General features: G+C 41.2%; 1 protein-coding gene and 1 long non-coding RNA gene across 5 annotated transcripts in view; one reads left to right on the top strand and one right to left on the bottom strand.

Annotated features, from left to right (window-relative positions):
* sema6a (sema domain, transmembrane domain (TM), and cytoplasmic domain, (semaphorin) 6A) overlaps positions 1–24,408 on the bottom strand; it is a 125,363-nt gene that overhangs the window by 22,080 nt on the left and 78,875 nt on the right. For 3 of the 4 annotated variants that reach the window (XM_014002622.1, XM_014002619.1, XM_014002618.1), the window contains exons 7-16: positions 22,938–23,028; positions 20,707–20,826; positions 20,107–20,195; positions 16,992–17,209; positions 14,352–14,483; positions 12,442–12,597; positions 7,283–7,456; positions 5,610–5,750; positions 5,437–5,514; positions 1,316–1,374 (exon numbers count right to left, since the gene is read on the bottom strand). In XM_014002622.1, the coding sequence (XP_013858076.1) occupies positions 1,316–1,374; positions 5,437–5,514; positions 5,610–5,750; positions 7,283–7,456; positions 12,442–12,597; positions 14,352–14,483; positions 16,992–17,209; positions 20,107–20,195; positions 20,707–20,826; positions 22,938–23,028 (1,258 nt within the window). The remainder of the gene's footprint in view (positions 1–1,315; positions 1,375–5,436; positions 5,515–5,609; positions 5,751–7,282; positions 7,457–12,441; positions 12,598–14,351; positions 14,484–16,991; positions 17,210–20,106; positions 20,196–20,706; positions 20,827–22,937; positions 23,029–24,408) is intronic. The other variant, XM_014002621.1, reaches the window with a different exon arrangement.
* On the top strand, positions 20,838–22,733 carry LOC106513675 (uncharacterized). The gene is made up of 2 exons (XR_001309820.1): positions 20,838–22,359; positions 22,445–22,733. It is a non-coding gene; the product is annotated as an uncharacterized LOC106513675 (long non-coding RNA).

Here is a 24,408-nt window from a genome sequence, read left to right on the forward strand (position 1 = left end):
ATATATATATATGCAGCTGAAACAGGTAAACCAGTACCGCATCCCAAATTATTCAGTATTAACATTTTAACATAACATTTTAGTCATTATAGCTTTTAGAAAAATATTTTGTGAAGAGGTGGGGTTTCACATTAAAGGCTCCTTTTGGCACAGCCTAAACTTTTTTTTCTTACATTACTTTTACATTTATACTTCTAAGTAGTTTTAAAGTGCTTGCAACATGTCTTCAAAAACAAAAAGTCAAAGAAAACATCTTTATATTTAAGAAAGTTGGAACAATGCACATGGTTTTTACCCATTTTGTTCCTCAACTGGCATACTTTATTTTGAACTTGACTCAGCCAAAGTGAAACAGGAAGTGACATCAAAGGGGAACTTTTTAACAAACAAACAAACAAAAAAACAACAACTCTTTGGTCTCTGTTTATTGAAACTATACTACTTGAACTCTGACTCTTCATCATCTTTCTCTGATAGGGASTCAAAATAATCTTAATAAACATCAGATTCTTCTATACAGTCTGGGTTGTTAGCTGTTGTAGCAACGCTCCGTTCACATGCAGACATTCCCCTATGACATCACTTCCTGTTACTTTACAGGCAAAAATCTCAACAACTGTTCATCTCAGCAACATGAAATTTATTTTGCAATATTTTGTCAATGACATCTTTTCAAAAATGCTTTCTCATGTATTACAAAAAATTTGACGTCACAGGCACTTTAAAACCAGTACTTTTTCTATGTTTACTCAAGTTAAATGCTTGARTTYATGCTTCAAATTGTAAACAAGCATTTTTAAACCCTAGTATTTATACTTCTACTTGAGTAATGAACGTGAATACTTTTGACTCCTCTGATGAATAATGTTTTTTATTTATTTAATAAAGACATGGGGCTAGGTTTTGTGTGTAGCCTTTCTATTTCAGTTTTGAAAACAGGCTTGTAACATCTCGCAAACGTTTCCTCTGTGCTGCTGAATGTTTGTGTTTTCAAAGAAATTTGTGAGAAGGAACTCAGTATTTGTCCAAAGGGACACAACGCTCTATTGACCAGGGCACCAGAGAAACAGCGGGGGGAAGGACACAGGAGAACACGAGCCGAAAGGGATAGATGGATGGAAGACACTAAAGGAGATAGTTTGTAGGGAAGAAACAGACGGGAGAGGAAAGAGATGATGGCGGAAAAGAAGGAAACAGAGGGCTGAGAGGAGAGGGAGGGCAGAGCTAACGGAGAAAAGAGGAGTGGTGGTTGTGGTGAAGGAGGTGGGGGTGTGGAATAAAAGAGGAAAGACAAGAGTGAAGAGGGCCTGCTTACTTTGGCAGTCTCCCAGGCCATCTGTGTTACCATGCTCCACGTCCTGCTCAAAGGCAGATCTGCGGGGAACAAAGACATCATGGTCAGCAGCAGAAAAACAGGCCAGGCCACGCAAGCTTGACACACCTAGCCCAGGAACAAAGCTGTGTGGAAAAAAAAAAAACGCACCACCAAAGATAGCATACGCTGGAGCACAGCATAAGCTGCAGAAAGTCATATGCTGGCTTGAAATCAAAGAACACCTGGGGAAAGTGCCCTGGAGACCTGAATCAGTGAAAATCCAGACAGGTAGTAAATAGCTTGTCCAAAACTTGTTGCCAGGACTGTTGGGGAAAAAAAGGCAAGCTATATCTTATTTGCAGTAAACTAAAGCAAAAACAAAAACTACAAAAACTCAATAAGGTTTTATTCCAAAYAAAGTTCAACACAATTCAGTTTAAACAATGTAAATGTGTTCAATCATCTTTTATTTCAGAAGCTATACGAGACACAGCTAGAAGCTCCAGATCCATACAAGCATAAAAGTGGTATCAGATTTCTAACGCAACTCTTTGCAAGAAAGTGAAATATACTGTATATTTCGATCACAATTTATTTTTCCTGAGTGCTTGACGTTGTGCAGTCTCGTCTCCTTGTACACTTTGTCTGGCTTTATCAAGCTTCAGAAGAGACATGAGTGTAGTTACAATCACATGGGCGAAGAGCAGAGCAGTGGGGGGTAACCGTGCTTCAGGGCCATCATATGACACAGGAAAAAAAAAGAAAGGGGGGTTAGATATGTTATTTTCTGATACCGTCTGCACTGAGACCTGTTTTCTCCCTGAAAGACCACCAAGCAAGCTGTAAGGAGATCGGTGAAACAGAGCGGACCAACTGTCAACCAGAATTACAGTCACGCATGACAGTTTTTCACAGTCCACCTCAGCTCCCTCTTCAGTGCTCCAACTCCTGTCTGTCCACCCGCCTCTCATTTTTCTCACCCTTCACTGGTCTGAATTACAGCATAAAGAAGGATTATTTTCCAAAACACCATCACCTATTCCTTGTGTGCTCAGGTCAAAGGGAAAGAGATGTGGACCTCACAGGAATAGGATAATTTTGGATGAGAGGCGAAGGCTAGATTTCTCTTGTTTGGGATTCAGAGCAGAAAGAAAGCCAAATTTACTCAATGCAACAAATGATATGGTTTTTATAATAAAACCCGCTTTAAAGGAGACATATGCTTTTAAATCTTTCTTTTTCCACATTTAAATCATTTAGTGTAAAATGGAACTGTAATGTTTCAGTCTGAATTCCTTTTTATTGTAACTCCACAAGCCCCTCTTTCACCCCTTTTCTGAAGTGTGTCTCAGATCAACTCGTTTTGAGGCCGTCTCTTTAAATCCAAATGAGGTGCTTCACACACTGCCCCTCCAGCTCCCAGACTAGTCCATTCTAGTTTGATAGAGGAGTTTAAGGCTCTATGGCACAGAAACTTTTTATTTACAAATTAMTTAAAAGGTGTCAACAAGGGAAGACTTGTCCATCCAGCCTTACATGYTGGAGYCAGAGTCTGACCCAGAGCCAGAGGAGAATGAAGATGATGAAATTGTTGTTGGAAAGTGCAGATCTCATTTAGCAGTTCTACCGCAAATACTGTGATGTTTAGAAAAACATTATAAAAAAAGAGAAAACTGAACGGGTTGAAAAATATGACCCAAACAGAATATAAAGATATCCACGCAGCACCGGGAGTGACTTAATTTAAATTTTCTGCACTCCTAGAGACTCCAAGCACACAATAAAATGCATTTAATGGCTAAAAAGGTGGATTTTGAATGATATGTCCCCTTTAATATGTACCCCCTTTGTAAAAGTATTAGCAGATCTGTCACAAATGACCTTTTAAAAAAAGAACTTTGCACTCCTCCGCATTATAAAAAGAACAACYTCGCTGTCGTGGTTTCCAGTAACATTATCAACTGCAGCATGATCAAGATTACAAGGTTGAAATCCCACTGGCCTGGAGATGAATTAACAATGAGCATTCACTGTACAGACGTATTTTCTGGGGGCCCCTTAGAACACATGAGGAGTGAATGAACCACAGTATGAACCCTCGGTTAAGAGGGTCGGGCTGATAGAGGCTGCATTATGTTAGATGAAGCGCAGTGTGTTCGAATGTTCGACACTACAGGCGGTCAGATCAGGGTTGAGATTCCAGTGCAGCCATATAATACATATTTAAAACAGATTCAAAATGTGTTCTACATAACTGGAGGCAACTAGAAACCCTAGATTTCTATTATTTATCATCTTTCATCAAATGTGATTAGTAGGTTGCACAGAGGGGACTTGGCTGCTGAAATGCAGGTCAGGCATAATAACACTAATTATTCATATAAAAATAAATTGGAAGGCAGGGAATATACTGTAGATACAGTGTGAAGGAAATATGCAAATTTGTCTCCGAAGCTGCCGTTTCATTTTGACTCATGCCGTTTGTTTAAAAAGAAACAGGAGCTYATCAGGTCACACACCAGCATATGGGCACATTTTATCTGAGTCTGCTCATTTGATGTGCTGATTATGGCAACGCAACTGTGTACCTATTTTACAAAATAACAACCATTCAGAATCATATGCAATTATATGCATGAATGGGGGTGGGGGGTGGGGGTAACTGGGAACCATATTGCAGGAGACTGGAGTGCAAGCTGTTGGTAGGCAGCAGGTATAAGAGGCATAACTACACATGGGAAAACTGGCACACTAGCATCAGGACCAGATGGAGGAAGAAAGGAGGGGAGGGTTGCAAGAGAGGAAGAGCATGTTGGAGGAAAATGGAGGGAAAAATGGATAAAAATAGCTGATCAGACACGAATGGGCATTTGCAGTTAAGGAGATATGTTAAGGTGGAAGGACAAGAAAACAAAGGTACTATTTGTTTAAGCAAACGTTCCCCCCCCCCCCCACTTCATGTTTAGCCTTGTTTTAGGGAGCCCACCAAACATTTCCCAGCAAACCAATTTTAAATTTTTTTACAATATAATGGCAAAGTCGTCTGCTTTTGTTTGTGTCAGTTCCTGTTGCAAACAGTCAAAGCCATCCACCAGCTTTTTGTCATATATCTGGATGGGTAGCATCTGTGGTTTGATGTATTTTTTGTGTATACTGTACATGTGGTGGACTGACATGCAAGACCAATCTATTTAAAGGAAAGAGATCAAGTTCATTCATCGTCAAATAGCCAGCAGAGCAGTGGTCTTTCTTCATGACTTGATCCGTAAAATATTTTTCCCACCACAAAACTCCATGTGCTGTTTGCTCAGAAAGAATAATCTGGTTCTGTGTCATAACTGCAGCCACAAAATTATAGCCGATGCAGCCATCAGACTTTCCCCCAGCGCTGCGTACCCAACCCCAGGGTTAAGGCAAACAGCACTTTTCTTCCTTTCATCCATCCAACAGCCTTTTCAGCTGAAGGCAAGTCCACTTACGTACCATAAAATTAGAAAATTCAAGGGAAGAATGGTGACAGGTACAATAAAAAAGGGCAGAATACTGTTATAAAAGCAAAATTCAACCAAGTTCAGAAGATTCACAAGGTGAAACAGATGGGTTGGATTGAAACACTATGATACCCATGAGCCTCAGTAAGTGGTTTTGTGGCAAAAAAGAAATCAGGGATACAGTATAAAATATGTGGAAGCTGTGGAGGTGTGGAAACAGCAGGAAAAATCATAAAAGTATTAGCATCACGAGTCGGAGGGATGACTGCTGCATAAACTCAAGCCCAAATTTAAACATTGAAAGGAGTAACTACTGATTGAACGCCCACAATAAACACATTTCTGAAGCCAAGCAGTAAAATGACTAACCTTCACCAAGTTAAACTATTAAAATTAACTCAGAATTTATCAGTTAGCTAGTATACGCAAAATAAATCAATGCAAATTGTCAGATATTTTGCTCTTTAAAGCAAACACAGCATTTCTTTTGTCCTAGCTAAAAGATTCATTGATATTTTTTAGTGGTTTATTTCTATTCTAATGTTTTATTGTTTATTTTTTTTGTTATTTAAAAAAATTGGTTACCCAAAGGCCTTCCTCCCACCACATTTAGTTCTTGTGTTTACTTACTTGATGTTGCCAACCACTTGTCTGCAGGCACCTTCTGACACCCAACCACAGTATGGGTCCCTGGAGGCTATACAGGACCTGCAGGATTGTCACACCCACCATCAGTCACTCCTATATTACACGCTGGAAAAATTAATCCAAAGAACAATTTTGTGGGTGAACATCAATCTTACTTCTTGCACCGCCCGTGCCTTTCGCATCGAGACAGCGGCACTTTAACCACACAGGAAGTGAAAGCCACCCACAGAGCGTGACTCTTGGTGTCAATCTGCATCCCGATGATGCGCTTGTCTTCCACGCCATCTATGCTGCATCTAAAAGAGGCAGAGAACAGGGTTAAAACCGCCTCAATATGCCCTTTTCTTTGGWTGTAATCAAATGGAAATGTTTGGGGGGAATGTTAAACAAACAGAGATTTAGGAGAGATTTAAAGTAATTTAAAGAAGCAAACGTGGAGATTAGGATGTGGCAGACAGACAATCTGTGAGGTCAGCAAGAACACAGATAATACTAGAAAAGACTACATGAGGTCAGGAACAGAGTGGGAGATAAAGAGAGATAAGAAACTGGGTGATACAGATACAGATAAACAGACAGATGGCCACTCTGAGCAGTCAGCAACACTTAACTGTGAAATCCACTAACAACYGACTCAAGCCCTTYCACCTCCCACATTTGACCACTCCTTCATCCCTGTTAGTCGACTCTGCCTCCGCAGCCCCACAGGACCCTGCTCTAATCCCTCCGGGGTGTGTCAAGCATCTTTCTATCCCTTCTTTCCCTTCGCTCCTCTCTCCATCCTGCCATCCAGCTCCTGAGATTTAATCTCCTCTTCATAGAGCCCTGGTCCTGCATTAACGTTCTCAATTAGGGCTTAGGGTCCATCTACACTGGGTAATGCACAACAATCGGGCCTGCGCTGATCCAGCCTGCCAGGCGGGGACGCAAAGTCACTTACTGTACGCGACTGAAGCCAGATGGCCGGCAGCCGACGGATGCTCAGCCCCAGCCAGCAGGAGCAAGGAGAGCAACATGGAAGAGGGGAGAAGGAAACACAAGGAAGGGGAGAGGGAAGAGGAGAGGGCTGTGTCCTTCAGTCCCCTACACACAGCTCATCACATGGCTGCAGCATSTTAGATAATAAACCATGAAAGCCCTCCTGTCAAGTCCTTCACTTGTTCCTTTTAGCTTCCCGTCTCTCCTTTCTGYTCTACACAACTGTTTTCTCTTACTCCCCATGTTCGTGCTGCCATTCGCTCCCTCTCATCCATCGCCTCTCAACCAAATGTTTGCTCTGGCAGTACTGAATTGTGGTTGAATTTTTTTCCCCCTTATTCCCTTATGCTACAAATACGATGTTCAACTCACCCCTCGAGTTCATGGTCACACATCCGCACAGCACAAACCAACAGACATGTAATCCATTAGCGAGAGATCGGGGGCTGGCTCTGAAGATGAACACAGACCTCAGCGTGAGTGTGTGTTGGCTTTAATCAGCCAGCATTTCTGAGGAGCTGGGCTTCGCTGTGGTCAGGAACCACACTCAAACACTAGCCAGAGTCTTAGTGTCGATGTCTTTAATTTAGTGGCTGTGGTTGGGCAGAGTGTAACCTGATAAAACGCTTTTAGATGATAGAGTAGCCATCTGGTTGACTGGCTTCACTACAGAGCTGGGGTTGGGGGAACCGACTTGTAATGATGGAGCTGGGTGGTTTGGCTGGGATGATAGATGGTACAAACACACAACCTCTTTTTCAGTAACACGCATTCAAGCAGTAACTGTCCTTCCATCGTTTGTAGCAACTGTATCCATCATTCAGGCATCGATGYGCCCAGAGTTACGTACTTGTCAGGGTTGTACACGTTGAGCTCCTCTAGAAAGAGGCTGTCATTAAGAAAGCCATGGTTCATCTTGGCTAAAAATTTGAGGATGATGCCCTTCTCAGATCCCAAGAACACGACCGTGTGATTCTTCTGGGGCCCTGCCTCGTTGTCCACCACGATGCGCGTCAGTCGATACCTGGAAGGAGGGAACACCCAGTAAGACAAACAAACCAATCAGTGCATTAATTAGTCAATTTGTCTACCAATAAAGAAACACGTCAGCTCTCTGAAGGAGCAACACACATCTCAAGTTGAAATAMAAGTCAAGGTGTTGCACTACAGTCAAGGTAATCATTAGAGAGACAGTCAGTCAATAAGTGTGCTTTCCATTGTGTGCCTAAAGAAGACAACAAAGCTGCAGGGAACCTTTACAGTCTCATTATGAAATGTTGTTTTATTCATCAGACTGGCATAAAGCCTGTCGAAGGGGATTAAAAACATAACACCTATCAATGCTAAGCACAATTTCTTTTCTGATTGACAGTTAGTGATCACACAGTTTAAATCAGCACCTCTTGGTTAAAACTTCCTCTCCCCACCCCAAAAAAGAGTCTAAGTGATAAGGCACCTGTGAGTTTTTGATTGGTGTACTTTTGTGTTCACAGGTGTTTGACACATAAAATCTCAAAGAATAAATACGTATTTATTTATACAATGAAACTGAATCCATTTTCATTGCTTCTGTTTATCATTTTTCTTATTTAGGGGAAAAAAACACATTTGCACATCTGTTAGTCATGTTCATACTATTAATTTTACAAGTTTTTTATATATCATGGGTTTTTCTGTAAGATCTTTAGGATTTTTTTAATGTTTGTTCTTGATTTTTTAAATGTTTGTTCTTTATATTTATTACTAGAGTAGTAGTTGAGGTTTAAACATTTCTGTCATTTGGTAGATGAAACAAAAATAGATTTTTAGTAAATTTGGTTTGGTGATTCAGAAAAAAATACCTTCCTTTGTTCAAAAAGTCTTTGAAGCATCTGTAGCTCTAAGCCTAGTGTTGTTGTGTTTGGTCTCAAAGTTGTGGAATTGTAGCTAACTGGATTTGAGGATGTTTCAAGATAGAAGCTCCAAAAAACAGCTTAAGGCTTTAAGGGTTAATAGAAGTAGATTGGATTTAAAGATTAGAGATGAGCGCTTATCCGGAAAGGCAGTCCACTATTACCCTCATTAATATCAACTACATGTTCTTCATGTGAAAATGAGTCAAAAGCAGCGAGTCAGTGAAACAATTATTGTAAATTAGAAAAAAAATCCTTTTGCATATTCTGTCTCAGTAATGCACAATTTTACACCAGAACATTAAAATTCAAAGTCACATAGATGTGACCTGCAACACTGGTTTTATACTGTCAACTTAAACAAGTACGTGAAGGTCTAATTAGATTTGATCCTGCGGGAGTTTTAAGGACCATGTCAGTGCGACCGAAACCCAGTAAAACCAACCTCTGCAGATATTACAAGTTACTTCTTTTCTATTTAGACTCGGATAATAAAAAAAATCACAAGAGCAAGCCTTTTCAGTGTGTCCCCCCTGTTTAAAGTGATTGATTGTGTCCTGCCAGCTGAGGTCCTTACAGCAAAGCAATAAATAAATAAATAAATAAAAAATAAGCTTTTTCATATGGGTAAAAGGCTTGTGTTGGATATTGGGGTGTTGTCTCTGGGGTGTGTCAAGGATCAAATCATATTACTGACTTCATTTCCATTCGACTGCAGCTCCCATGTGGTAATCCATGTTGAAACCACCACAAAGATTTTCATCCCTCTCACATGCTTTTTTGAAGCTTTGCAAACTTTAATAACTCATGAGATGAATGACTCATAAATTAAATCATCTGATGGCTGGTCAAGTCAAAAACATATTTCTTATATAATTTGTTCATTCGTCACTAATACACCACTGTGCATTAAATATGAGGAAAGAAGTTCAAACTCACTACAAATTATTGAAGTAGATTATCTTTAAATTGAACCTATTTTCACTCAGATGTATCAAAAATCTGACAAGTTGTCCAAACTTTAAATCACGAGCAGCTCATAACATTTTCATGAAATTCACATAGGAACTTAAGGTGGGCACTCATGGCTATAGGTGGCCGGATGGCACCACTCTCGCCTCCTGTGCCTGTGCCCACCCCCCAAGGTTTGCTTATAGACACTTAGGGTTTTGGGTTAGAGTAGTGGTGGAGGGGAAACTGGCACCACGTCGGCCTCTGCCTCTTCCTCTTTCCCTTTTTAATTACTCTATAGAACAACAACACACACAAACAGTACATCTGGGGGTGGGGGTGTGGGTGTCAGGGTCTTTACTCCCATCCTGTTCCCCGACTGCCATTTGGGGAGGGGGTCCTGAAGAAGGGCGGGCTGCCAGGTGCGGTCCTGGGCTGTGGGTGGGCTCGGGGCTTGGACGGTTGCCGGGGGCGGGGCTGGCTCTCCATCCTCCCTGGTGCTGCTTGGTCTCCTGAGGTGTGGCTCTTGGTTCCTGTGGGTGGTACCCTGGCCGGGGTGGCTGCCGGGTTCCGGGGGGTGGACGGCTGGGGGGGTGCATTTGGTCGTTGGCGGTGTGGTGGGGTGGTCATGAGTGTGGCTTCTCTGCGGTGGGGGGCTGGCCGGGCATCCTGGTGYGGCCCGGGACGGCCCTTGGCTATCTGCTCCTCTCCACCTCAGAATGATTGGGTCTACCTCCTGGGTTCGGGTGTGTGCTGCCTCCAATAGGGGGTGGGTGCATGTCCTGGATCTGGGGGGTATAGAGTGTGTATCGGGGGTATGAGTGGAATGTGGCGTCCTTGTATGTCTTTGACTGAGTGGGGGTAAGGATGAGGGTGGGATGGTGYGATTGTGTATGTTTGGGTATTTGTCAGGCTGCGGTCTGGGCTGCCCCTCCTGCTGGTTTATCTGGGGCCCGCTGCTACTCGGCCCCCCGGTGGGGTGTGCAGCTGGCCGCCAGCGTGCTGGGGGTTCCCGGGGTCTGGGGCTGGGCGCTGGGGTGTGTGCCGGCCTGGCCTGGCCTGGTGACTGCTGGGGCTCGAGACCTCTTGCTCTGTCAGGCCTTGGCCTGGAGTGGGGGAGCGCCCTGGGGGCCCGAACCTGCTCTGGTATGGYGGGTGCCGGTGGGGCCCATGAGTTTGTCGCTGCTGGCCCCGGGGGCTGGGCGTGTGGTCACTGGGGGGACTCTCCCAGTTCTCTCCTATGGTCTGATCTGGGGGGTGGGTGGGCAGATCTTCCCGTGCGGGTGCCCCTTGGGGCTCTGCGCTCGGGATCCCTCTCGGGCCCTTGGGCTCTGGTCTTCCCTATGTCTGCCTCGTGTCTTGTGGGTTGGGTCTCCGATCCTCCACAGTCACTATTAAATATTCCATTGGAGAAATCTTGTATATACACGCATGTTCACAACCGCTCACAAACAGGTGTTCTGATCCGGGGGGTTCTGACAGGTCACTGAGTGTGTATATACATGTCTGTGTGTATATACTGACAATATTTATGAATGTAGGCATGTATGTATGTATATCTTTATATATGTATGGGTATGTGTATATTTTTATATATGCCCTCCATGTATTTATCCATTTATTTTTCAGGTGAGCGGACAGATGTTGGGTGTGTGGTCCTGTGTTTTGTTGGTGTATATTTAATACACTTCTAATCACTATTTCAATCTTTCTTTCTTTCTAATTACTTCTCTCTCTGTTTTTCTCTCTGTCTCTATTTTCTCTTCACTTAAAAAAGTCATTGATGATGAAGAAATAAATAAACTAAATAAACTAATATTTGGTTTCATTTTCTACTGAAGTGACACAAAAAAAAGAAAAAAAAATCACGAGCAGCTGCAAGAGTGGTAAGACCCAGACCCACACAGAGAAGTTGATTTTCAACTTTTTACTCTTCTAGTTACGGTAGAAATGCTTTGACAGTTCTGTCCCACAAATGGGAACATGATGTACAATTGTATCCCCCCAGAGCCTGTTTTAAATGTCTGCATGTAGTGTTCATAAAAGCCAGAGTGACATTTAGGACCAAAAGACATCAGCCATGGTGCTCTGGCTTTTGAGAATTGGCCTCAGTTGCAGAAACTCTACAGAAAAACCAAGTACTAAACTACAAACTTCTAACATTAGTATTTTCTCTTTGAATGTTGTTTTTTTTTCCAAAATCATGCATTAAAATGAAGTTCAATACCCTTCAGTTTATTTATATGGTGCCAAATCACAAAAAAGGTCATCTCAGTGCATTTTATAGAAGCAGGAAATGGGCTCAATTCTGATCCAAATATATCCAGAGGAGAAAAAACTGTAATAATAAAGCCCTTTGTCCATTCTCAACTAACTAAGCACAGACATCAGCAAGTCTTGAAATAACCCTTTAGGGTGAACCTGATCACCTCTTCCCTCGCCACTTAGACACACACAGTGTTCATGACAAGGGATAGGCGTGTCCCAGCTCTTTTATGCAAGGGGACAGGAAGGGCTAAGTGGAAGGGATGTTTGGCGTTCCTAAACAATTTTTAGGAGTACACCTGAGGAGTTCATTCCTCATGGATTTTATTTAAATGTAGTTTCATCTACTCATCTTCTTATAGAGAGCAAGAAATTAAGACAGCATGCTGGAACTTTGGCAAAAACAGTCACGTGTGTAAAGAATTTGGCCCATCGGCTTCTTGCAGTTGTAGAATATTCTCTTCATGACTTTTAATTAAAGCCCAAGAAGATGCTTCAAATGTAGGGCAGTGATCATCAGCTGCCCACACACACACACACACACACACACACACACACACACCATATCTAGCCTCACATTTCATTTGGATGGAGAAATTCTTAATAAATGAAGGTCATTAAGCTGTAATCAAATGTAGTTGTTGACCCCTGATTTAGGACTTAAGGTTTGAGTAACACTAAATGAGATTCAGACCAGTCATGTGGGGAGAACGATAGTAAAGTGTGAATTAGTGTTTTCTCCACTCTACAAAAAAATAGGTCAGTTGCTGGTTTGTGATGGAGGACTACTGTCTTTTAATGAGCCCGACTCTCCGAGCTGCACTTGGAATAATTACTGTCCTGCTCTGAAGAGGCTCGCAGACCTCTGATGATGGCAGCTTGCAGAGTGTGAAGTACTTACCGCACCATGGTCTTGAGAAACCAGGGCCTGTTCGCAATAGAGGGCACAGCCTCGTCCATCAGAGGGTGCATCTTGATGAAGTTGAGTGTGTCRTCGGGGAACTCATTGGATACCTTGTACCTCTCCATGGATGGAGTGCCGGCACAGCTGCCAGGTCTGCAAGTGGAGAGGAGGAAGAGGAAAGTAATGAGTGCGAGGGATGATGGGAGAGGAACGAAAATGGCGAGTGGATGGAAGGAAGAGTGCAGATGAAAAACCACTTCAAGACAAGAGGGCAACAGAGGACGGAAAGTCTAATTTCCAAAAAATCAATGAGAGCAAAGCTATAAATGACCCAACTCTTATTCCAAAAGGCTTCGGTCAAATAAGAGGACACATCATGTCTTCTTTTCTCTGAATTCAGGGTAAAACACTGAGACATTCAATCTATGTGATCCTTTTACAGGGAGCTGGAGATTTTCTTGTAAAAGAGAAGCGGCTTTTGATAGTGTATCCTCTTTGCAGGCATGTCACCTCTGAGGGCTTGTAAAACCTCTTTACATTGTGCTCTTTGATACCTTTTCACAGCACATAATGCACACCGGGCCCTTGAAATATTAGCCAGCTGGCTTCGCACTGTAAATATGTTTAATACAAATCCTAAAATGTGCATTTGCAGATGCTCCAGAGAAATGTAGATCCGTTTTCTTGTTTAGTTATCTTTGTTGAGGTGTTGCTGTGGAAAATTGCGTTATGAATRTAGGGATTTGTGTCCACCTCTTTACAGACTTCTTACATCTTCGTCACAACAGAGGACTGGAAAGAATTTCAGAAAGGAATGTGCTTTTACTCGCCTGTTGACAGCTGAAATAGGCTCCAGCTCAGAAACTCACGACAACCCAGAAAAGGACAAAACYTCTACAAAATTTTGAACAGTTCGAGGTAGTTCTTAAAAAAATTAAATTGATCCCGCTGTGTGAAAATACGAAGTTCTGCTCCTGAAAAGTCACTATTTTTGTGCACGGAAGAAAGTTTATATGAGTTTTTGGTCAGCTGCGAGTAATATAAATTTAATCTCAGAATTGCTGCCGAGAGTCTCCCCGGTTATGTGTGCTCGCATATGGGCGGCAGAACGGAAACAGGCATGTCTTAAATATGAAAATCTGCAAATGATTTGTTTAAGAATGTAGCACACGGAGGAACAGTCTGCTGAAGGACCAGACCTTGGTGGCATTGTTACAGCTCTCCATCTGCTCGCATGTTGATTAAAAAAAGAAGAAGATCTGAACACACCAGAGAACAGATCAATTACTGCCGAGTGAACAAATGTGGGCCTATCTGCTCCTTCGAATATCTGACCTTACCRAACATAAACAAGGTGTAATGCGCTAATTGAGGTAAGAAGGTGAACTCACTCGTGTAGCACTTCAAAATGAGTAGGCTCTTTCGCACACATTTCATGGAAAATAAACACTCGGTATCCACAATTATCATGGCCCAGATCTTTGTAGTAAATTTGTTTTTTTATTTCCCTTGTGGATACAAGATAAGCTCTTAGCGCACTAATTAGTGAGTGATAGATGAGAGATTGATCAGGCTGGTGCTTTTGTAGACTCAGCCAACCGTCTTTAGAATGATCTTACGCATCATTTGTTGATGCTTTTGCAACTATGTGTGAAAAAAGGGATATAATGCATGTGTCTATGACAAAAACAAGGTTGTGTGTAGACAAAAGAATTGCAAAGATAAGTTGAGTTATAATATTTGTTGTTACCACATTGTTCTACGCACTAATTGGAGCGATGCGTGTTTACGTCTTATGTCTGTTTACAAGAGAACAATAACTGAGAAGAAAGAGAGGAAGAGAGCCACTTTTGGGTTTGATGAGTTTCAGGCATGCATTTGTGTTTATTAATAAAACACAGTCGTACCTCGGCTTGGGAACCTTCTCTTCGGGAAAAGGCGTCCAGGTGGAGTCGGGGGATTTCTGCTCTTTGAAACGTCCCGTAAACGTGTGCGCCACCTCCGCCATGTCGTAGGCACACACAGCTGAACCTGGAATGCTGCCACAACACAAATGGATGCACAGTTAAAAAAAAAAAAAGCACGAACATTTCAAAGAAACACCTTGTCAATTTTGGACTATCAGCAAGGGACAGAAAAATGGATTTACAATCCCCTTTCAGAAGGTTTCAATCCCCAGAAGATGGTTTCATTTAGAAGCTGCATGTTTGAACGATGACAGTTTCCAATTTAACAAAAAAAAAACATATTCTGTTAATATCACCGCCTGCAGCTGAAGGCAAAATAATATTTTGATCATTTTGTAAGTGGAGGTGAAAAGAGTTTGTTAATACTGTTAGCAAAATATCTTATGATTCACTGAACATATTTTTATCAAACATTCAGAAAGTAATCATTAGATGTACATCTAGTCAAATAGCCTCTACAGCAAAACTTACTAAATACAAAAATATCTAAAACTCAGTCAGTTTTACAAACAATCAGTTAAAATTTGATGTGGTTAAAGTTTAAACCARGGCTATTCAGCTAAATTGCTCCGGGGGCCACGGTCAATGCAGGCCAACAGCTGAGGGGCCGAACATCCAGCACTTAAAGTTATTATGTAAATAAACCAAAGATCTGTTACCTTTGAAATAGTTTATTTTGCTGCATTTAATCATGGGCATAACATACAGAACACTATGTAATAAATTTAGTGATAAYAAAATAATATCAAAAACAAAAATAACACATCATACCTCTTATTTAACACAAATGATATTTTGACATCTCGGACTTGCCAACTTTTTAAACCAATTTTATTTTTACTTTCACAGTTTTATCTTCAACTGCTTTTAGTTTTAACTGTCTTGAGTGTGCTTAGAAATAGTTTTTGCCAGCTTGTAGCCAAGATTCTGACATTTCTGTAGACCGACCTTTGACTTCTTTTATGAGTGTTAACTGATTGCACAAGATTTAGATTTAAATGTGCTAAAAACTATTTAAAATAACTTTATTACCAAAACATCTCATCAACCACTGTATAGATTTTAATGAAACATTTAGGAAGTGATCATTAGGTTGACATCTACAGTTGATTAAGTTTGGAGTCAACCCAATTCAAGATGGCCACCACAACTAATCCACATTTGTCTACATATAAACGGCTGCACCTCAGTCAGTTTTACCGGGACTGAGCTCAGATTTGGTGTGGTAGTAGCTGACAGTCATTCTCAACAGACTTCAATCCATAAATCCATCATTTTTCAAAATAAGACAAATTTAGTATAAAAATCTGGCATAGACAGCTGTGGGTAATACCCTTTAAGAAACACTACGCCTTTAAATTCTTCTTTCTACTTCCCTCCCTTTTGTGGATTTCCCCAAAATCCTCATCCTAAAAAGTTCATCACGGGTTTACTGCCGAGCGCCGAATGTGAACAACAAATATTTTATTATTGCCTCACATTTGGGGGTGGGGAGGTTGAAAATACCCATCTTGTGATAGCAGCAGTGTCACTGACATCTCGTCTTTGTGTGGAATCAGTGCATAGCTGATTACTGAGTCACGTCTCAGTTTTTAAGTTCTCTCTAAAGTAAAACCCAAGAACTGTTTACAGCGAGTGAAACCCTTCTCCCGCTCCCTTTGCTGGCAGGACTTTCTCGCTGTTGCATCATGAGTTAAACTCATCTTGTAGACATTGGGGAGACTGAATACACAAGGGCAGTATTATAGAGAGCAAGGTCAGAAAGCTGTTAATTCTTGGCTCAGTTGCTAAATTGCAGTAATTACTGTCTGCAGTGGATGTGTACAGAAAGTTAGACAATTATATTTCTGTTTATATCGCGCTCCTAACAAGGCAAATAGCCGGTGAGCGAGGTGGCCAGTTAGCAAGTGGCTCGGTCACGAAACCCTGCCGCGTTTTCCCGACAGACAATTAAATGACACAAACTCTGCCTCCTCTCTAAATTTGCTTCCTCTAATTCCACTCCCTGAGTATGAAATGGAAAATTAATGCTGGGATCAAACTGGGTGCTTATAGAAATTTTCAGAGGTGCTGCTTCATTGGGTTTTAATGTCCATTAACCAYGCTCAATTGCGTTGTCACAAGTAATTGTCTTATCTGCTAAAAAGCAGCCATAAAATAGAAAATTACAATATGTATGAGCTATCAGCGGAGCTCCGTGGCTTCGTGGTAATTTTCAATTTAGATAAAAACACTCCCACGGCCTTCAAGAAGAGTTCAGCATGTGAATGGTAAGACAGAATATAAGATTTAACACCTGCAAGTCAGAGGGGGCAGCAAACCTGTTTTRACAGAGTATGTAAATGTTGACCCAGCGATGCTCAGAAAAATACACATCGCCAGGAGGTGCAGCAGGATCACAGGCTAGCAACATTAAAAAAGGTCAGACTGACAAAACGCTAATGGTTTGAAGGCGTTTTTTAGAAAGTAGTTCAAACCGAGAGAGATAATCACACTAATGAAAGCTTTTGACATATTTCACAGTATTTTAGAGAAAGAGCACAAACCTATCACCCTTTCCATTTCGTTTGCTCTGTTTACCTGTTGTAAGGTGTGGAGAAGGTCGCCATTACGACATCCCTCCCGTTGATGTGGATGACGTCCGTCACGGCCTGCAGGATGTTGAAGTAGAAGTGAGAGTCTCCGGGGATGGAGCAGTTCAGGCGGGATTTCAGGAACGAGGTCCACTGCTTCTCCAGGACGCGGGGCGAGCCGCCGCGGTCGTTCTTGCAAACCCTCGCCACCCGTGGAAACACCACCTGATGGAGCCGCACCGGTGTGGAAAAGTTACATTTTAAAAAAAAACAAACGGATGCTTTCAATCAGCTGTCACTTTTGTCACGTCTCAGTCTGATGCTCTAAGTGAAAGGAGTAGTCTGTGGATTTAGCATTGCACCCCTGCAGCGCTGTCAGACTCAAGATGGACGGTTTTACAATAGACATCCTAATTGACGCCGCGGAGCAAACAATGCGTCTACAAAACTTGAGGCAATTCATTATATTGCACATGGCACCCTCGCAAACCSATCCACAATCCAAAGTCATGCATGTTACGAGCTAACTGGTGATTCCAAAGTGTCTGGAGGTGTGAAAGTGAATGCTTGTCTCTGTTTGAGCTCTGTAATGGATGTGACTTCTGTTCTGCCTTTTTGGCCCTGTCTCAGATGGAGCTGACAGATGATGAATAGTAGCTTTCACCAAAATAAGAAAAAAAATGATGGAGTTGCACATTCAGAGCCAGAAAGAGATTTACAAAATAGATTTTTTWWATTTWTTTTTTTTCCTGATTTTAGTGCCAAATTATGAGCTGTCACACTTTGTCACCTTTCATTGTTGGGCCTTTTTTTAATGTGACAAGCTGAAGAAATAAATTTGTGAAAGCAGATAGTAAAATGGAGCAAGACTCAATTTTGCATCAAATGAATTGCAGCATCATRTCAATGGGATTAGCTGAAATGTAAATTGAAACTACTGCAGCACGTTACTTAGAAGCCTTCAGAGCCGTTGACTGTTAAATCATGTTACTCAGATTGTGTTCAACCTTCAGTTTAAAGGCATAGTCCACTTTTCTTGAAATTGGTTTCTGTGGAAAGGTTGTAAACAAGAAATATCGTACTTGTTGAAGACATCTCTTCATTTTGGAGAAAYAGAGTTTAATTCTGAGCAGACTGATAAGCTAACAGCTTGTCAGAGAGAAGCTAAGGCTGGATTGCTGGGATCTGAAAACAACTCCAATGTAAAAAAAAAAATCTTCACAGCGATTCTTTCAAAGTCTGTTCTATAAACTTTTACACCAATAACTGTTGTAATACAGAATATTTTGATGAGAAATGTTACAATATTCCTGCTGGAACATCTGCTTCCATTATTTGCTCTTGCAAATAACCAGATAATTCAATGTGAATTACCATGTAATACAAAACTGACATTAATATAATAGTTTATACAATAGCATTTGATTGGAACTTATTTGTTCGTAACTTTTTCTCCAAACTCCACTCCAAAAGATCTGAACTGTTGATTTAAGGCTAAAAACTTATCCAGCATTTATAATATTTTATATGGAAACATGATATTTTAATGATAGAAAATTAAAGAAACATTTAAAATAAAACTTTTTCTGCAGATTTCCTTATAAAAACCTTTTGTTCATTGCATCAAATCTTTGGAAGACATCAGAATTTCAATACAGCATTTTATCACCACATCACAAATTAGACCAGAGGGGTAAATTGGCTGTGCTGTTACGGTGTTTGCGAGTCAGCACCTGGCAACAGAAAGTTGAAACTATACAGCTTCAAATAAGAGCCACGCTGTAATTACAATTCTGCCGTTAGATGTTGCAGCCAGCGTTGCAATTAGCTGCTCTCACACTRTACTTAACAGCTATAACTCTGACCGTGACCTGAAATTGACGGCGTGAATGGGAGCAAACATGCATTTAAACCAGATCCCTACAAATACACACACCCTCACCCCTGCACACACCACACATATTCACTTCCCCACACAGAAATATGAATCAGAGATACGCAGCCATGAAAAACACAGCACCTTCCCTGTATTTTTGGTGGATGAATTTAGAAAATTGTTTTAAAAAACAGGTGAGACTGAGTAATTATATTAGTTTTCCATGTATTTGTGCTCAGTACTTCTGAAATACATATAAAAAGAGTAAACTACACAACTCAGTGTAACAAATATCTTCCCAAAGGCTTTTTTATTACACTAATGTGAAAAAATATTTATCCTTTGTTTTTTCCAAGTAATACCCCAGTGTTCAAACTGAAACAGAAATCTCCCCCAGCAGATTTATCAGTTTCCAATAAAGCACAGGCGACTCCTTACATTGTCAGAGAAGGCCATTTTGCTGGGGATATAATGAAGAGATATCATTCACTAAATGTTAAATTGCTCTCTGCGCCATCAGTTCTCCCACCACATGCATAATTACACTGACACTGCTTTCAAAACACCCRGCAGATTGAGAAGCTTGATCTGTATTCATGCTCTATATAACACACGGCTGTCATTTCTGGCAGTGAATCCATTATTTTTGTGTTTTGCATTGCCTCGGCTCTGTTCTCCCTCTCGTGCATTCCCTTTCATTTATTCTGCAAAGTACATATTCATTTCCATAACATATTCTCCACTACCTGCTGCCCAATTAAACTTTCTCATTGCAGAATCCAAACACTGAATTGAGGAGATTAGGGGGAGAATTTCGTATCCCTGTGGTGTAATACATGAGGAAAAAAAAAACTCCTTATTCTTCAGCTTCTCCGTTTCAGATTCAGGTCACTTCACAGAGACTCTTGGGTGGAATTTCTCTCGAGAAAACTTTGAGACAAAAGGTCAAACGGGAGCGACAAGGGGACGGATGTGGATGTGCAACTCAAGGGATAAATTTAGACATGAAAAGTGTCTTTCCAAACATCGATAGAATTTGCTTTAGGATCTATTTTAGGTCCCGTTTCCTGTTCAGTGTTGCTAAAATATGTTTGAGCCACTTAACAGCTCCTAAAAGCCTCCTTCCTATTATGTGATACACCCATATCCTGTTAGCTTCCTCAGGCACTTCCTGATTCCCTCAGTAAATAGGAAGTCACCTCTGATTAGAGCTCAAACAATTGCAAAGAGCAGGGCCTGTGCTTACCTTTCCCATTGTGTTGTACTCCATGGCAATTTCCCGAAAGAAGAAATAGATGAAGTCTCCATAATTGACTGCCTGGACAAAGTACGGCTCTGCAGGAAGGAAAAAAAAGAAAAGAAAAGAAAATTTGAGCCAAAGTGATGTTTAGTCCTGACAAAACAGTTCTGACATCATATTTCACAGCAAACTGGTCCAATATCTGTCATATTATGCAGAAAATCTCCAACGGAGAGTCTTGAGAGCATCAATCTATAATCTTTTATTTCAGCACAACAATTTGCATCTGAGAAAAGACGGTTATCTCTATCGAGATGACAGACTGGACTTGTGCTTGTTTCATCCAGCGAGCAGTCCAATTTCAGCTGGCGGATTATGACAAAATAAATCTGCGTCAAGCAGAGCGTGTAGCATTAGCATAAGTGGCTCTGTACGTACCTGCCACACTGTCACTTTTACACCGAGGTGCAAAGATGAGCTTGCAGATACATCATAAATCCCGGAACACACGGTGAAGTGTGCACGGTTTGTTTTTTTGCATTTTGTTTTTATTTTTTATGTTTCTTTCCAGCACACAGGAACTTTGCCGGCGTGTCCCCAACTCACCTTTCAGCCATTTGGAGTCATGTTTGACAGTGCGAAGAGTCGGACTGTCGCCAAGGCTACGATAAATGACCGCATCGATCGCTAGAAAGTCTGTTACGGTGGCTGAGTACAGCTTGCCACCTGGAAAGGGAATGCAGAAACGGAAAGTGCAATGAAGAGGAAAAATGGAGACAAACAGAGAGAGAATGCATAAAAGAGAGAGAATATGGGAGGGCCCCAAAGAAGAGGGGGAAAAAGTGTGGAGTTACATTAGGTCAAAAGCAAAGAAAGCACATCGTTACTAAGAGATCCATTCTCTTTGTTGCTAGATGCACAAACATGTTTTAGACAATTCAGACCCGATTCACGCACGATAAAGTAAATATTTGATGTACAACAGGCTGTACACACTCTTAAACCTGGTGCACGTATTCTAAACATTGAATTCCTGCAACGGTTAGCACCAAAGAAAGCAACGGYGACACACTTCCATGCACTTCTATACACACAGAATCACAATGCAGCACTATGACCTCAGCCTGCTTCGGTAACCACAGTGGAAACTCAAACGACATAATTGAAAGGATGGCAGTTGGAGGAACCCTCTTGATTACTCAGTGCTCCCAGCTCCTTCCAAGCTGCTCTGCAACACATCTACTGCACAAGCTTGGCATTTTGCTCTCGTCATGTGCCTCAAACCGGGCAGGGACAGCTCATCAACAGCGCCATAAATCGGTTCACAGTGAATGCGAACGAGGCCTGGATGTCTGCAGCAGCCAGTGGAATCGCGCCTCGCCAACAGAGAGCTAGTTGACTCACTCTGGTCCCATCCACTCGTGACTTATTTTTAATCACATGCACATTGACAAYGTTGAATGATTAACACAAGGGATAACAGCAGAGTAAAGTGAAAGCCTGAGACAAATTATTTACTCCGTTTCCACAGCACCACTGATGCGTTTCCAAGGATCCTAATAAGAAGAGAATTCCTGACACGGAGCAAACGTGGCCCAGAGTTTGATGTCTGGTTCTGGTGTACATATCACACACTGGCTTTCTTTTCTGACATGTTGTCAGAATACCACCGTTAGAATAAACCGCAGGATATCAAGGACATTATTAAGTACAACCGCTACTAATCAGCTACTCAGATTCACTCAACTATGCGATCCAGCTCCAAACTGTTCCACCGTTAAATGGCTGCAGATAGCACACAATTAGGATTATTGCTTTGTCGCTCTGATAGCAGCCAGTAAAAACATTAACTCTCAAACTTAATTTACTGTTACCTCRTGTGAACTTGTTTTTCAACGACTAATCAAAAGACAGAAAACTCATTAGAGGTGGACAGATTTGGGTTCTGAAGTGGCTGATTTCAGTGCCAATCTTTAGAAATAAGGACGGTCTATCGTCTATAAAGCTTGTTTTTGGATTAGATGTTTTTTCTCTCTTTTAAAAACAACAGTTTAATATTAATACAGCATGTAGGATTTTGACAAAAAGATGTGATTGAATGTAAATTGGGGTCTCGTCAAGTTTTCTCCTTCAGAACTTTCTGGCAAACAGACGTACCAACAGATCGGAGGAGAACTGGGACGTGTCCTGGATCGACTTGACAGACTCAGAGGAAGAAGGCAGTTGGTTGTGGGTGGATAGATCACCAGTGAACACAAGGTTTGATTGTTGTGAAAAYATTTTTGGTCCGTTTCCAGAGTTAAAGACAGTTTGGCTCATTAAACACTTTCTTTTTGTTCTTTAGCTCTCGTTTTGAGTGTTCAGGGCCGTTAATGTAAGCTCGATGGCAAAGGTGGGATCATTCCAGCAGAAATGGACCAAGMTGGATGAAGATTATTTGAAATTTTGGTTTGATACATAATCTGATGAAACTAGCAAAAAGTTTGTGAGAAATCATCACATTCTTTCCTTCTGTTTCTACAGTTTATTAAGGACTTGTTTCTATGTAGAAAGATATAACTCTAAAAGTAAACTTTATATTATTAAAAATTAAATGTTTAAGGCGTTGAAAGATAATAAATACTTACAATTCATTGTGCTTTTAAAAGTTTGTGTACTTTCACAAAACGTGTTGGATTTACTCATCATGTCAGCTGGTTCCAGCCAACTGAGCTGAGTCAATTTAAAGCAGTTTTCACATTTACTTTTAAAGTACACCCATCACTTATTAAAGTAAATCCAACACATCTGTTTTTAAGTGTATTAAAGATAAGTTACTCAGAAATGTGTATTCTTACCAGCAAAAAGAGCAACATTGGCGTGCTTCGCGTCATACGGACATCGTGCCATGCCACTGATCTCTTCCCCCAGAGGCTCCATGGTGTCCAACTAGGGTCAAGAAAGAGGTGAGAGGTCAGGACCRTGACGTGTCAAACAAAGCAACTAACCTAAAATAAAACTTCGAAGGTGGTGACTTTTAGTTGGAGTTCAAAATAAAGAGAAGGAACATCGGTTCAAAAACATGCATGTTTAGGCTGCCTTCAGGCCTAGGCCTCCTTTGCTAAAGAGAGTRATCTCAATGGGATTTGAATGTTTTAATAGTGATAAAGATTGGCAAACGTCTTGATAAAATAACTCCAAGTCTTGTCTTTTCCTAATCAGGAGTTCGTCCATTTCTAACCGATCTAAACTAATAACCCCTGGATGCCATTCGTATCCCACTGGTGTCTGTCAAAGCTRCACAGATGGGGAGTAGCTTGGAAACAGTCACAAAGAAAGAGGAAAAACCAGACATTTTCCACAGTAATGTGTTTCACGGTATGGGTGGATGGATCTTTTATCCTCCATCTGCACTGATGTTGCAGAAGAGTTTTAACAACCCTCAAGACAGATCTTGAACCCATTTATTACACATCTTTCCCCTGGCCTGATTTCTTAAGTTTGAGCTTTTTGCTGTGCAGACGAAAAAAAAARKKGAAAAAAAAGGAGAAAATGGGTGAGCACACAGCCCTGAGCAGAGAATGTGAGAAACTTTTACTAAACCACAGAAGTTTAAAAATATCACATCATATAGTAGTGATTATTTGGGTGATATTTTTTGCAGCTCTAACAGCCGTGTGCTGAAAGGTTTTCCTTTAGCGAGCCTTGTTAACCTCTTTTTTGGTATATTTCAGAAAAATCCTAAATTTTAGTCAGTGCTCGAAAAATGAAAGTTGCCTTTCTGTAGCGCTAAGAGTGTAGTTTAACCAATTTCGAGTTACTCCGTGTTCCCATTTCCTAAGGTCATTTAAAGTTCTTGTTTGAAAGTCACTRGTTTAGGTCTAATCTGAAGAGCTAGAGAATGTTCTCCTCTTTTTATCCCATGTTTGGTTCCGGTGCAGAAAACTTTCTACTACTGACGAAAGATGGACACTGCAAACGATAAAATGATAGAAACGCACAAAAACAAGTCAGACATTGAGGTTAGAATAAATTACCAYACTCCAAGTTTCTCTGCAGAGTTCACGATAAATAGTAACTTTTCAGTCACTAAATCTATTTCCCTCTATCTTTTTCTTTACGACCACGCTTTCTTACTTTCTCCTTTTTTTTTTCCCTCTCTCGACAAAAGCGAGAGAGGCAAGTCTGCTGACCGCTTACGCCGCCCTTTCTGCTCTCTAAACAGGTCGTTTTGTTTTCTATTCCTGTCTTGGCAGAAACGGTTATCATCTGCCCACTAAAAAGGTCAAACACACACACACACACACACACACACACACACACACACAC

The sequence above is a fragment of the Austrofundulus limnaeus genome, unplaced genomic scaffold (assembly GCF_001266775.1).
Source record: "Austrofundulus limnaeus strain Quisiro unplaced genomic scaffold, Austrofundulus_limnaeus-1.0 Scaffold14, whole genome shotgun sequence".
In the NCBI taxonomy this organism is placed as follows: domain Eukaryota; kingdom Metazoa; phylum Chordata; class Actinopteri; order Cyprinodontiformes; family Rivulidae; genus Austrofundulus; species Austrofundulus limnaeus.